At 34.3% G+C, this 15,486-nt stretch overlaps 2 protein-coding genes and 1 pseudogene across 2 annotated transcripts; all 3 read left to right on the top strand.

Annotated features, from left to right (window-relative positions):
- Window positions 1-542: 542 nt before the first annotated feature.
- On the top strand, window positions 543-3,877 carry LOC110660327 (mitogen-activated protein kinase kinase kinase 20-like). The gene is made up of 2 exons (XM_058142726.1): window positions 543-655; window positions 2,692-3,877. Exon 2 carries the CDS (start codon window positions 2,772-2,774, stop codon window positions 3,678-3,680), a length of 909 nt encoding a protein of 302 aa, XP_057998709.1. The 5' UTR covers window positions 543-655; window positions 2,692-2,771; the 3' UTR covers window positions 3,681-3,877.
- A 2,624-nt stretch (window positions 3,878-6,501) lies between these two features.
- LOC110660339 (mitogen-activated protein kinase kinase kinase 20-like) lies at window positions 6,502-7,497 on the top strand. Its single transcript, XM_021818612.2, has one exon. It carries the CDS (start codon window positions 6,502-6,504, stop codon window positions 7,495-7,497), a length of 996 nt encoding a protein of 331 aa, XP_021674304.2.
- Window positions 7,498-8,837: 1,340 nt separating this feature from the next.
- Window positions 8,838-10,685, top strand: LOC110662031 (coleoptile phototropism protein 1-like; annotated as a pseudogene).
- The last annotated feature ends 4,801 nt before the right edge of the window (window positions 10,686-15,486 follow it).

The raw sequence follows: 15,486 nt of genomic DNA, 5'->3' as shown, positions 1-15,486 counted from the left end.
TGCATTGGACTAAAGTAGTTGCTGGCAAGCATTCCTGTGCCCCTTCTTCTGTAAAATGTCCCTTGTGCAAGGTTTGCTTTATTCGACTTATGTTTTACTTTAGCTTCACATGACAATTCAGGCCATTTGTTTTGCCATATTGATTACAGGATTGATGTCTCTGTAAAATTTGTTGTTAATGGCAGTATTGTTTGATAATTGTTCTGCTCACAGAAAATCTTTCAATAATTTAAGGATATGATGGAAGTTCATTCCAAAGGCAGTATGTAAATGAAAATTTTGATTATAGGTACCTATTTCTATATTATTGTTTCCCTTCCAAGTCTCTTCACTTTATTAAAATCGGTTGTTTACTTCCCTTTTTTTTCAGTTCTTTTTTTGCAAAAGCTCACAAGTATAGATTAAAATGCTATCATACTGAACCAGGTTTTCTGCTACTTCCTATTTTATTCGTGGCTTGTTAAACTGATATTTGTTGTTTAATGCTATTTCCCAACAAATCAGTACCTATGTGTTTTACACTAAATTTTGTGGTCAGTCAGGTATCTTGAGCAATATAGTTAATGCATTGCGATATTGGAAGTCCCGCAAGCATCTTCAACTAAATCGGTAGCTACAAAGTTGATTGAGAAGAGAAATTCAGGCTATTTTGCCGGTACATATTTTAATTTGAGATTTTTCTATGCTTTGCCCTTAAGCTTGAGAGATAAGCTTGAAGAATGTGCTACTATTGTCGGTCACTCTGCTAAACCCTTAAGCTTGAGAGATAAGCTTGAAGAATGTGCTATCTGAAATCAAAACACAACCCGATAAAAAAACTCACACATGGACCGACTTGAATATTATATCTAAGGGTTTATTTGGATTATGGTGAAAGAGGGGTAAATAAAGGTAAGAATGGATAACTAACTATTTTATCACTGTTTGATAAGAGGTGAGTTAGTGAAGGGTAAGGGTAAGCAAGGATAAGTCTTACCCTCATTTACCTCTCAAATCTAAATTTTTATTTCTATTTATACACCTCCTTAAATTTATCACTCTTTCATAAAAAATATACATTATCCCTCCTTATCTTTCTAGTAATTCACCAATTCCTAAACATAAGATTTTTTTTTTTATTATAAACTTTTTTACCCTTCCTCTTCCTTATCCTTTCTTATCCTCCCATTACTTACACTTCCCTCACCCCTCAATCTATCCAAACAGACCCTAAGTAAATTCGCAATCCTAGCTTAAGCTATTGGCAGTAGTAATCTCCAATTCCATATCTCTTCTCAAGAAACACAACCCTTAAGCTACCGGTAGTAATCTACAATTCCACATTTCTTTTTTGTTTCACTTATGAAAAATTGCTGCTAATCCAAAGGAAACCCTAATAAAATTAAAAATCAGTAATAAGAACTACGTTGATGGTTTTTAAATCTTGAATAGTTTTTAAATTCATTGCTTCAGTGTTACCTTGGACTGAGCTATTTTAACCCTTAAATAGTTAAACCTTATCAATTTTTATTTATTTATTGAGTCAGTATTTTGTTTTTAACATTAATCAATTAAGTTTATGAATGTTTCAGTATAAATACCTTAAAGATTTATTTTTAATAATATAAAAAAATTAGGAATTAAAAAATTTTGCATTAATTACTTATTTTTTATAAGTATTATTAACGTTAAAACTATCATTAACAAATTCATTGTGTTTTAATGCTCGAGCAAATAATACAGAAAATTCACAACGTAGATGTGTAGCCGAGAATTGGTAGGTTGAAGATGTTTATGTTCTTCCAATAGATCATTTTCTTGAAGTCATTGAATCAATTCAAAGAAAAGGGATGATAAGATCACAACTTGTTGATCATGCATAGCTCACTAGACAGCAAAATGGCTTTCTCAAATTCCTTCTGGATCGCATAATTTGCCAAAACATCCTACGCACCAGTTACTAAGAGTTACAACATAAAGTTTGATCAATGTACTTCCTGAGGAGAAAAACTCAGTTTCCTGTAATGTTTTGCTTCACCCTCTCAAGTTGGGAATGGTGATGAGAATTAAGTTTGAACTGTTAAATAAGCTGGAACAAAGAATAGCACTTATGTTGGAGCAATGTTCTACTTTAGATCTCTTAGTCAGGAATTACAACAATACTGATACTGTTTATGATGTGAGAATTATTATAAGATTGGTGAGCTAATGGAGGATAAGGGTAAGTAAGGGTTACCTTATCCTCTCTTGTCCCTCAAATCTCAATTTTTCTTACATCCCCATGAGAGGTAACGAGGAAGAAATAAGAGTTATAAATATTTTTATTTATGCACCCTCTTAAATTTACCCCTCTTTCACCTCTTCCCAAATATAAAAAAATATACATTATCCCTCCTTATCTTTCTATTAATTCACCCATTCCTAAACATAAGATTTTTTTTTTATTATAACATTTTTTACCCTTCCTATTCCTTATCATTTCTTATCCTCTCATTACTTACATTTCCCTCACCCCTCAATCTATCCAAACGTCTCCCTAAGTAAATTCGCAATCCTAGCTTAAGCTATTGGCAGTAGTAATCTCCAATTCCATATCTCTTCTCAAGAAACACAACCCTTAAGCTACTAATAGTAATCTCCAATTCCACATTTCTCTTCAAGAAACACAACTTTTCGGTTGCAAACAACTAATGTTTTCTTCAACCATGGCAGCCATCATCTCCGTGGTGGTCATATCCTCCTCCTCCTCTTCTGCTCCTAGGAAGCCAAAACATGATTCTAAATGGTACGAAATGATCAAGCGACGCAATGCTTTTAAGAGGAAAAAGAAGACTCCAGTCGTTTGTTTCGAAACGGCTACAACTTTGGAAGCCTCTCATGGGCTTTCATGGGTTCGAGTTTGCTTGCTTGGCAAAGGAGGATTTGGTTCTGTCTTTTATGCTAAAACAAGAACAACCGTCAATCAGGGAACTCATCTTCCTCCTCAAATGGCAGTCAAATCTGCAATTATGGATCAATCATCTTCATTAAAGCATGAGAAACAAGTTCTCTGTGATCTTACTTCCAGTCCGTACGTGGTTCGTTGTTATGGAGACGAAGTCACGCATATGGCTAATGGGGTGAAAGTATATAACTTACTCTTGGAGTACTGTTCGGGACTTAGTTTAGAACGACAAATAAGATTATCTGGTTTTGGGTTGGCTGATTCTGATGTTAAGTATTATTCAAGAGACGTTCTTCAGGGGTTGAAGTACATTCATTGTCGTGGCTACATCCATTGCGATATCAAGCCGGACAACATTTTGCTGGTGCCTGGTAATGGAGAAAGGAAGGGAACTTTTGTAGCAAAGCTTGCGGACTTCGGATTGGCTGAGGCAGTGAATGAAGAGTGCCATGATTTGAGGGGCACAACCAGATATATGTCTCCAGAATTGGTGAGAGAAAAAAAGATTGAGTATGCTACAGACATTTGGGCCTTTGGATGTGCTGTGTTGGAGATGCTAACTGGAAAACCAGCCTGGGAGTATTCAGAAGTTGAAGATCTTCTGTGGGTGATTGGATATACAGATGAACTGCCTCAAATACCCAGTAATGTATCAGAAGATGCAAAGGATTTTCTGAGCCGATGTTTTGTTCGTACTGCTGCTCATAGATGGTCTGCTGATTGCTTACTAGAGCATCCATTCCTCTCTGTGAACTAGGGGTGGAGAAACTCTAATATCTGCAAATAGGCATGGAATGTAATATGTTGACAATTTTGCTTTCGTGTTGTTTTTCACTGTACTTCTAGCCTCTTCATGTATCATCCCCTCATCACAAGCTAGTGTTCCCTCAAGATCTCTGATAAAATGTAAATTTAGTTGATTTTCCCCATCATTTTCCCTTTTATTTGTTCTAATTTTTCCAATGATAGCTTTAAAAAATAGTGTATATTTTAAATATCATCTAATTTTATCACATAATCAATATATAAAAAAATACACTATTTTAAAATATCATCTCAAGTGTCAATTTCTTTTTTGTTTCACTTATGAAAAATTGCTGCTAATCCAAAAGGAAACCCTAATAAAATTAAAAATCAGTAATAAGAACTACGTTGATGGTTTTTAAATCTTCAATGGTTTTTAAATTCACTGCTTCAATGTTACCTTGGATTGAGCTATTTTAACCTTTAAATGGTTAAACCTTTTTAATTTTTATTTATTTATTGAGTCAGTATTTTATTTTTAACTGTAATCAATTAAGTTTATGAATGTTTCAGTATAAATACCTTAAGGATTTATTTTTAATAATATAAAAAAAATTAGGAATTAAAAAATTTTGCATTAATTACTTGTTTTTTATAAGTATTATTAACGTTAAAACTATCATTAACAAACTCATTGTGCTTTAATGCTCGAGCAAATAATACAGAAAATTCACAACGTATATGTGTAGCCGAGAATTGGTAGGTTGAAGATGTTTCTGTTCTTCGAATAGATCATTTTTTTGAAGTCATTGAATCAATTAAAAGAAAAGGGATGATAAGATCACAACTTGTTGATCATGCATAGCTCACTAGACAGCAAAATGGCTTTCTCAAATTCCTTCTGGACCGCATAATCTGCCAAAACATCCTACACACCAGTTACTAAGAGTTATTACAAAAAGTTTGATTAAGGTACTTCCTAAGGAGAAAAATTCAGTTTCCTGTAATGTTTTGTTTCACCCTCTCAAATTGGGAATGGTGATAAGAATTAAGTTTGAACTGTTAAATAAGCTGAAACGAAGAATAGCATTGATGTTGGAGCAATGTTCTGCTTTAGATCTCTTAGTCAGGAATTACAACAGTACTGATACTGTTTATGATGTGAGAATCATTATAAGATTGGTCGAATCACATTGTTCTTTCAGCAGAGTTTTCAGATCATCTGGGAATAAAGGCATTCTCAACCCAACAAAGTTGTGAAGAGAAAAACAAACGACCATTTTAACACACCAAGAATCATATTGACATAAAAAATAAATAAAAGAAATAAATTCAAGCAGCATCCACATTTGTCAAGCTTCTGCCACTCTGGTTTAAATGGATTGATTAATGTATTTTTTTAAAATGTAAAAAAATTAAAAATAATACGTATATTAAAAATTTTAAAAGTTTGAATATCAAAACAGTTTTTTTTAAAGAAAGAATTAACCTTAATTAAATTAAATGCTGTTTTGTAAATTGATGTCTTCACAACTTGCTTGTAATAGATAAATTTTACATTAATTTTAAAATATTACATTGAGTTGTTTTAATACTACAAATGTCAAAGTAATTTAGGTTCTAAATATATTAACAAGTTTATAAAATATTTAATCGAATTTATTTGGTATTTTTAAACATGAATTAAGAGTGTTATATAAATTAAAAATAATGAGCGTAGCATAAGCTTAAATATGCAAAATTGAATAACACATTCTCATGATGATTCAATGGGTTAAATTAAATAGTATGAAAATATAATTTTGATTTAATTTTTTTTCTAAATAATAAATAAATTTTCTGTGGTGTAATATTCAAAGTTAACTATTGTTTTTTATTATAACTATCTTAAAAATTTTATATTTTTTTATTGTAAAAACCTATTGCATAGAAATTTGTTAAATTATGTTAATATTTTGTTTAATAAAATTTAGTAATTTCAATATATCTTTTATTTTATTAATAAGTGTTGGATTTAGTGAGAGAGAACTAGTTCAATCCTTGGAGAGCCAACTCCAACTCTAACTTGGTTTTACTTTGATCGGTTTATTCTCTTCTTTGCTTGCCTGCAAAACGCGGCTACTATTTTCGGTGTCTTAAGCTTGAGAGATAAGCTTGAAGAATGTGCTATCTGAAATCAAAACACAACCCGATAAAAGAACTTGACACATGGATCGACTTGAAGATTACATCTAAGGATTTATTTGGATGAGGGCAAGGGAGGGATAAATAAAGATAAGAAGGGGTAATTAACTCTTTTACCCCTGTGTTTGGAAAGAGGTGAGCTAATGGAGGATAAGGGTAAGTAAGGGTTACCTTATCCTCTATCCTCTCTTGTCCCTCAAATCTCAATTTTTCTTACATCCCCATGAGAGGTAACGAGGAAGAAATAAGAGTTATAAATATTTTTATTTATGCACCCTCTTAAATTTACCCCTCTTTCACCTCTTCCCAAATATAAAAAAATATACATTATCCCTCCTTATCTTTCTATTAATTCACCCATTCCTAAACATAAGATTTTTTTTTTTATTATAACATTTTTTACCCTTCCTATTCCTTATCATTTCTTATCCTCTCATTACTTACATTTCCCTTCCCTCACCCAATCTATCCAAACATCTCCCTAAGTAAATTCGCAATCCTAGCTTAAGCTATTGGCAGTAGTAATCTCCAATTCCATATCTCTTCTCAAGAAACACAACCCTTAAGCTGCTAATAGTAATCTCCAATTCCACATTTCTCTTCAAGAAACACAACTTTTCGGTTGCAAACAACTAATGTTTTCTTCAACCATGGCAGCCATCATCTCCGTGGTGGTCATATCCTCCTCCTCCTCTTCTGCTCCTAGGAAGCCAAAACATGATTCTAAATGGTACGAAATGATCAAGCGACGCAACGCTTTTAAGAGGAAAAAGAAGACTCCAGTCGTTTGTTTCGAAACGGCTACAACTTTGGAAGCCTCTCATGGGCTTTCATGGGTTCGAGTTTGCTTGCTTGGCAAAGGAGGATTTGGTTCTGTCTTTTATGCTAAAACAAGAACAACCGTCAATCAGGGAACTCATCTTCCTCCTCAAATGGCAGTCAAATCTGCAATTATGGATCAATCATCTTCATTAAAGCATGAGAAACAAGTTCTCTGTGATCTTACTTCCAGTCCGTACGTGGTTCGTTGTTATGGAGACGAAGTCACGCATATGGCTAATGGGGTGAAAGTATATAACTTACTCTTGGAGTACTGTTCGGGACTTAGTTTAGAACGACAAATAAGATTATCTGGTTTTGGGTTGGCTGATTCTGATGTTAAGTATTATTCAAGAGACGTTCTTCAGGGGTTGAAGTACATTCATTGTCGTGGCTACATCCATTGCGATATCAAGCCGGACAACATTTTGCTGGTGCCTGGTAATGGAGAAAGGAAGGGAACTTTTGTAGCAAAGCTTGCGGACTTCGGATTGGCTGAGGCAGTGAATGAAGAGTGCCATGATTTGAGGGGCACAACCAGATATATGTCTCCAGAATTGGTGAGAGAAAAAAAGATTGAGTATGCTACAGACATTTGGGCCTTTGGATGTGCTGTGTTGGAGATGTTAACTGGAAAACCAGCCTGGGAGTATTCAGAAGTTGAAGATCTTCTGTGGGTGATTGGATATACAGATGAACTGCCTCAAATACCCAGTAATGTATCAGAAGATGCAAAGGATTTTCTGAGCCGATGTTTTGTTCGTACTGCTGCTCATAGATGGTCTGCTGATTGCTTACTAGAGCATCCATTCCTCTCTGTGAACTAGGGGTGGAGAAACTCTAATATCTGCAAATAGGCATGGAATGTAATATGTTGACAATTTTGCTTTCGTGTTGTTTTTCACTGTACTTCTAACCTCTTCATGTATCATCCCCTCATCACAAGCTAGTGTTCCCTCAAGATCTCTGATAAAATGTAAATTTAGTTGATTTTCCCCATCATTTTCCCTTTTATTTGTTCTAATTTTTCCAATGATAGCTTTAAAATATAGTGTATATTTTAAATATCATCTAATTTTATCACATAATTAATATATAAAAAAATACGCTATTTTAAAATATCATCTCAAGCCTCAATTTCTTTTTTGTTTCACTTATGAAAAATTGCTGCTAATCCAAAAGGAAACCCTAATAAAATTAAAAATCAGTAATAAGAACTACGTTGATGGTTTTTAAATCTTCAATGGTTTTTAAATTCATTGCTTCAATGTTACCTTGGATTGAGCTATTTTAACCTTTAAATGGTTAAACCTTTTTAATTTTTATTTATTTATTGAGTCAGTATTTTATTTTTAACTGTAATCAATTAAGTTTATGAATGTTTCAGTATAAATACCTTAAGGATTTATTTTTAATAATATAAAAAAAATTAGGAATTAAAAAATTTTGCATTAATTACTTGTTTTTTATAAGTATTATTAACGTTAAAACTATCATTAACAAATTCCCACTTTTTTTATTTAAAGAAAAAAAAAAAGAAGAAATTCGTGAATTGAAGTACTCATGTACTAAATGGGATATACCAGAAGGAAAAGAATTTCATGTGATGAATATGAAAAAGTTCAAAATTTTAAAGGTGGGTTTTGTTTTTTTCCCAAATTTAAAATCTCATTGTCTGTGAGTACTTTTAATTAAGTTCAAATTATATAATGTTGACTAGGATTAGTGGTAGATCACTATGGTTGAAGTGTTCAGTAATTTTTTGCTTGAATGGAATAGATTGGAGATCATGAATAATGTAACTTTTAAGTAGAAATCAGTGAGATATACTTTAGTGGTGTTAGAGTTATCTCTAAAATTATAAATTTTCGAGTTCAACTTTTAGTAAGAGTCAAATAAAAAAAATAAAGGCTTTAGGTAGCAAAGACTGATAGAGAAAGGAGACACCTGGTGGATGAGAATGTATAACAAATTTGGCCATGGTGTTGGCTACAATCTGTCCACTACACACACCTGTGCTTTACAGTGACCAGAGACAGCTAAAGGCAACAAACCCTCTTAATGGCAAAGCTACTTTCCAACAAGTATTTTCTTTGTTGCCTGAACATAAATTTGTCTAATCCAAAAACCAACTCTTTTTTTGGATAATTGGAGTTGTGAAGGAATAATGTACAGGTCTCTATCCCTTAAACATGACAAGGTTCCTATGGAAACGAAAAGTCTTGATAGAGGGAATGCCAGTGGGCATTCATTACTTGGGGTTAGGCACAACAAGTGTATTATTTTTCCTTCCAAAATGAGTATGGTTGCTGAAGCTATAGAAAGAAGAAACCAGAATTGGTAATCTCTTTGTTTCTGTTCATGCATATACTTGTGTGTGTGTGTGAAAAGCTCTATGATCTTTACAGTGCTTCTTTCTGCAATTTTGATTGATTTCACTTCTGCAGGATTGTTTGCTCAAAAGTTGCAAATGATTTGACAATAAAAGTTGGGAATTCTACCTTTCAGTTACATAAGGTGCACTCAATATGTTCCTCTTAAGTTATATAGCTCTGTTGAAAATTATTTTCTTATTGCTACATTAATGTTGCAGTCTTTTCTTGAGTTGCTAGAAGTTTTGTGTTGAGATTACATCATATGACACTAATAGGCAACAAGCTTACGGTTAAGAGTTGATGACTAATGGAGATTGCAGAGAATTCTGTAGGTTTTAGCATTTATAGAACTATAATAGAGATTGACCAAAGAACAAAACAACTTGGAATCAGAAAATAATTCACGCATTTTGCCCACTTCTTTCTTTTGAGAATTGAAAATATGCATGGAGTTATATTGGGTCTTTCCTGAGCTATATTTTCATTTAAAAAGAAGTTGAAATATCTTTCTTTTTTTTTTTTTTTCCTTTTTGATTATCTTATGAGTATAAATATCCATAATCATATTCTAACTTCATATTATTTTTGGGTAGTCAGCTTCCCATGGTATCAAGAAGTGGATATTTGAATAGATTAGTATTCCAAAGAATAAGCATTGGAGATAAAAATAGTATCTCTAAGATCCGAGTAGACAATCTTATAGGTGGAGCTGAAATCTTTGAGTTAGTTGTGAAATTCTACTACAGATGGAAAGTTGATTTGACAGCAGCCAACATTGCTCCAGATATCTTATGCGGCATATTTCTTGGAAATGAGTGATGATCTTGAACAAGGAAATCTTATTTCTAAGGCTGAGACTTTTCTAAGTTTTATACTTTACGCATCATGGAAAGATATATTTCAGATTTTCAAAAGCTGCGAGATAATTTCTTCAGGCGCTAAGGGATTACAACTCTTGAAATTATGCTCTGAAGCTATTGCTTGGAAAGCTTCCATGGACCCAAAAACATTTGCTGCTGGTGATGATGATTCATTGTGCTCTAATGCTTGAGCAAATAATGCAGAAAACTCACAACATAGAATTGTAGCTGAGAAATGGTGGTTTGAAGATGTTTTTGTTCTTCGAATAGATCATTTTCTTGAAGTCATTGAATCAACTAAAAGAAAAGGGATGATAAGATCACAACTTGTTGGATCATGCATAGCTGATTAGACAGCAAAGTGGCTTTCTCAAATTCCTTTGGGACAGCACAATTTGCTAAAACATCCTACACACTAGTTACTTACTGAGAGTTACTACAGAAAGTTTGATCAAGGTACCTCCTAAGGAGAAATGTAATTTTTTACTTCACCTTCTCAAGTTGGAAATGATGATGAGAATAAAGTTTAAACTGTTAACTAAGCTGGAACAAAGAATAGCACTAATGTTGGAGTAATGTTCTGCTTTGGATCTCTTAGTCAGGAATTACAACAATACTGATACTGTTTATGATGTGAGAATCATTATAAGATTGGTCGAATCACATGTTTTTTCTATGCTAAAATATCCAGCATCAAGAATATACATTGTTTGAAGGCTGGTGGATAAGTATCTTATAATGATCTCTAAGGATGAGAAGCTTTTGATTAAACAGTTTTAACACTGGTGCAGTAGTTAAACGAGTCTTGAGCTCCTGAAAACTTTTTTCACAAGCCTCAGACCACTGAAATTTCACATTTTTCTGTGTCAACTTAGTTAAAGGTGTTGCAATAAGAGAGAAGTCTTGAATAAACCGTCTATAATACCCTGCTAAACCCAAGAAACTATGAATCTCTGACACAGTTGTGGGTCTAGGCCAATGAAGCACTGTTTCAACTTTCTTCTTATCAATGCACACCCCATCCTTAGATACTGTATGGCCTAGGAAAGCCATACTATCTAACTAGAACTCATATTTTGAGAACTTGGCATATAGCTTGTGTTCCCGTAAGGTCTGAAGGACAATTCTCAAATGCTGCTCATGCTCCTCTTTACTCTTTGAGTACACTTAAATGTTATCGATGAACACTATAACAAATTGATCTAAGAAAGGCTTGAAAACTCTATTCATGAGATCCATAAAAGCGGCTGGAGCATTGGTAAGACCAAAAGACATTACAAGAAATTCATAGTGTCCATACCTAGTCCTAAAGGCCGTCTTGAGTATGTCCTCTTTCTTGACCCTCAATTGATGATACCCAGATCGAAGATCAATCTTGGAAAAATACTTTGCACCTTGAAGTTGGTCAAACAGGTCATCTATGCATGGAAGAGGATACTTATTACGCACAGTCACCTTATTCAATTGCCTATAATCAATGCACATTCTCAAAGACCCATCCTTCTTCCGTACAAATAATACAGGAGCACCCCATGGAGAAACACTAGAGCGAATAAACCCCTTATCTAGTAGGTCCTGTAGCTGCTCCTTCAACTCCTTAAGTTCTGCGGGTGCCATACGATAAGGTGGCATAGATATGGGCTCAGTTCCAGGAACTAAGTCTATACCAAACTCTACCTCTCGCTCTGGGGGTAAACCTGATAAATCTTCTGGAAACACTTCAGGAAACTCCTTAACCACTGCAACATTCTCCAAACTTGCACCTTCTACTTGAACATCTCTAGCATAAGCTAGATACCCTTTACACCTCTTTTGCAATAATCGTCTAGCACTCACTACGGAGATAAGATTACAAGAGGCTATACTGCAATCTCCCTAAAATTGAAATTCTGCCTCCCCAGGAATTTTAAAGAGTACAACTTTATTATGACAATCTAATAAAACGTGATAAGTGGCTAACCAATCCATGCCTAAAATCACATCAAACTCAAACATATCCAAAGAAACAAGATTTGCAGCTAATTCCTTATCTCCAATGTAAACTATACATCCCCTATACACCATATCAGTGTCTATTGCATCCCTCATAGGTGTTGATACAGATAAAGGATACTCTAACAAAGTAGGTGGTGTACTAAATCTCATGGAAAAGTATGGAGAAACAAAGGAATGACTGGAACCAGGATCAAACATTACTCTAGCATCAAATGAGCAAATAGGAAGTGTACCTGTCACTACTGCATTAGATGCCTGAGCATCCTGCTGAGTCAAAGCAAAAACCCTAGCTTGACCTCTACCACCAGATGTCTGTTCCTGAGTTTGAGCAAATTCTCTACCACCAGAACCTCTACCACCCTGATCGCGACCACCAAAACCCTGACTTCTACCACTATACTGTGAAACTGGTTGAACCTAAGAGGGAGCAGAATGTGCTGCCTGACCAGCACCCTGAGTTGTCTCACTAGTAGGACAGTCCTGTCTACGGTGTCCCAGCTGTCCACAACCAAAGCATGCTCCAGTGACCCAATGACAAGTGCCCTTATGTGGCTTACCACAATGCTGACAAGGAGCGGTAATAGGTCAGTGCTAATCTGGTTATACCAAGCATTCCCTGCATGAGTCCTTTGCTCATGTCCCTGACCAACTCCAGATTGATGTGCCCTATTGCCAACTGTAGACTGAGAACCATGTTTATTATCCTGATAAGAACCCTTATGACTCTGTCCTCTATTAAATTGATTACCTTGACTATCTTTCTTAAACCACTTGCATTGCTCACGAGCCCAACGTTCATCATCATACATCTCCATCTGTCTAGCCCGATCAACCACCTCCTCATATTTAGGTAGTCGTAAAGGAGCTACACGATCAATTAGCCTGTCTCGTAAGCCCCTTTCAAACCTGCGAGCCTTCTTCTCCTCATTTGGAATCAAGTGTTTACCAAAACGGGATAATTTGGTAAACTTCATCTCATACTCTGTAACTGTCATTTTACCTTACTTCAAGGTTTCAAACTCCAAACCTTAGCCTCTTGAACACTAGGAGGGAGAAATTGCTCTAAGAAGAGAGAGTGAAACTCAGGCCAGAGGATAGAACCTTCGGGTCGCCCATTCTTCTTAGAGATATACCACTCACGAGCAACTCCCTTAAGCTGATTTCCTGCCAACATCACCATCCTAGCACTACTGCAACCCATAGTGTCATAACACCTCTCCATGTCATCTAAAAAATATAAGGGATCAGCTAATGCATCCTCTCCAGTGAACTCCTTTGGTTTTAGCTTGAGAAAGTCTGTAGAGTCAAGGAATCGAGCCCTATTCTGAGCTGGTGCTGAAATAGAGCCAACCACTGGTTGCTGTGGTTGAGTTGTAAGGTACTCAGTTATAGTATTAACAGCACGATTCACTGCATGCAATCCCGCTGCCAGATCTGCCACAGTAACTTGACCAACTCTAGGTGCTTGAGCTGCAGTAGCTAATTAGAATGGTTGTGCCCCAGTCTTAGCCATAGGCGTTTGTTCAGATGTCTAATTAATAGTTTGAGGTGGTACCTCCCCTGTTGGATCAAGGTTTGCACCATTAAGACCCTTGGCCCCAGTTCTTCTCTTGCGTCTAACAGATCCAGGCACCTATTCATTTTAAGAAACAAGGATTAAATTTGAAAATGTGAGCCAAATTAAGACAGGTGGAAGGTACGAAGGACGCAGACATCTAAAGCAATGATAAACTGAAAAGACGTTAAGGATCCTATGCTCCGCAAGTTTACCAGACCTCAACCGAGCTTTGATACCAACTTTGTCACGATCCAAAATTCTTAACCGTGACCGGCGCATAATTTAAGTATTTTTAAATCATGAGAGCCTTATCAGAGTATGTTGAATGAATATACTGTCACTTACTAATCCCAAAAAAATAGACAAATCCAAATAAACAAAATGTTGAATAAACATCATAAATATCCTATAAGTAAACTGTGGAGTCTCTACAGATTTCAAATAAAAACTTGAACTGTTCAATAAATTAAACTAATTATTAGCCCGAGAAAACATGAATTCGAGCATACCATGAGAACAAATCAAATATTATCCCTCTCCAGAAAATGGACTGAATATTTGGATCAGCTGTAGAATTCTATTGATCTGAAACAGATAACAGACAGAGAAAACGTGGTTTGAGCTAAATACTCAGTGAATGATAATTATAACACACAACGGAATAGGAACAGGCAGACGCTTGATTAATTTTACAATAAATTTTCTATTCAATAAAATCATGCTCATGCTGTCAAAATCATTAATAAAATAATTTCATAAAACATATATATAAAAGAAATTCATTCAATAAAAATTTTATAGTACAGTACACTAGGGTGATGATACCCCACATCACCAAAGGCCAGATGGTAAGCGCGCTACCAGATATTAGATACCTTCCTCCTCCTTCATAGATATCAATGCATATGATACTAATGCAAATCATAAACTGCAATGATGCATAACTCGATAATGCAACCTAATACCATGATAGTCTACATGGTGGGGCCAAATAACAAAAACAGATACTGGGCACAGGTACCAATTCAAAACAGAAAATCAATTTGTACAAATCAATCAAAATCAATAAAAAATTTCAGATAGCAAATAATAACTGATAGTGTAATTTCAATAATTTATTTTAATAATTTCAAAGAGTCAATAAGATCAAACCAATCTCAAATCAATCCAGTGTAACACATCGGTAAATTTTATAGTCAAATATCAATCAATATAAACACATTAAAGGCCTGTTTCCGGAATCATAATTGCTCTAATGCAGAGATAGTTGACAAAATCAATTATTTAATCAAAATCGAAATAAAATTCAATAATAAAATAAAATTCTAGAAAATCACATGTAAAATAATTGTTAAAATATTGATTTAAAATTTCATTTAATAACAAACTTAATGCTAAGAAATTTTAAAAGGGACTAAAACAGTGTCATGTACTATAATTACCACTCACTTGGAACCTCCAAGACAATAGTTATTTTCAATGAAAGAGAGACAATTTCAATTGACTGATTGAATATTCAAATCTCCTACACACCCAAAGTATTAAAGAAAAATATCAAATAATAATAAAATAAAATAACACACACACACACACATATATATATATATATATATATATATATATATATATATATATATATATATATATATATATAAACGTGATGAATGCGACGGGATGGGATGGGACGGGACGGGAGGATTTGCGGTGGATGAACATGGTGGGTCTTGCGGATTTGCAGTGGATGAACAGTTATACTTATATATATATATAAGCGTGATGAATGCGAAGGGATGGGACGGAACGGGACGAATATATATATAACAATCAATTATTGTCCAACAGCAATTATGATCAACCGAATTCAATACTAATAATCAAAGAAAAAAAATGAATTTCTAGAGTAGTTATAACAGATCAAAAAAAGAAAATAAAATTAGATTCACCCATTATTGAACAAAGAACGAGAATTTTTTTTTTTTACCTTGAAAACAAAATCGAATGTGATGAATAGAGAAGTAAAAATTTAGG

This window comes from Hevea brasiliensis, unplaced genomic scaffold (genome assembly GCF_030052815.1).
Source record: "Hevea brasiliensis isolate MT/VB/25A 57/8 unplaced genomic scaffold, ASM3005281v1 Scaf7, whole genome shotgun sequence".
Classification (NCBI taxonomy): Eukaryota; Viridiplantae; Streptophyta; class Magnoliopsida; order Malpighiales; family Euphorbiaceae; genus Hevea; species Hevea brasiliensis.
The sequence above is the reverse complement of the archived record's forward strand: the minus strand, read 5'-3'. Positions and strand labels throughout refer to the sequence as shown.

Coding starts and splice junctions, on each gene's coding strand:
- LOC110660327 (XM_058142726.1), top strand. CDS start 2,772: ATGATCAAGCGACGCAATGCTTTTAAGAGGAAAAAGAAGACTCCAGTC.
- LOC110660339 (XM_021818612.2), top strand. CDS start 6,502: ATGGCAGCCATCATCTCCGTGGTGGTCATATCCTCCTCCTCCTCTTCT.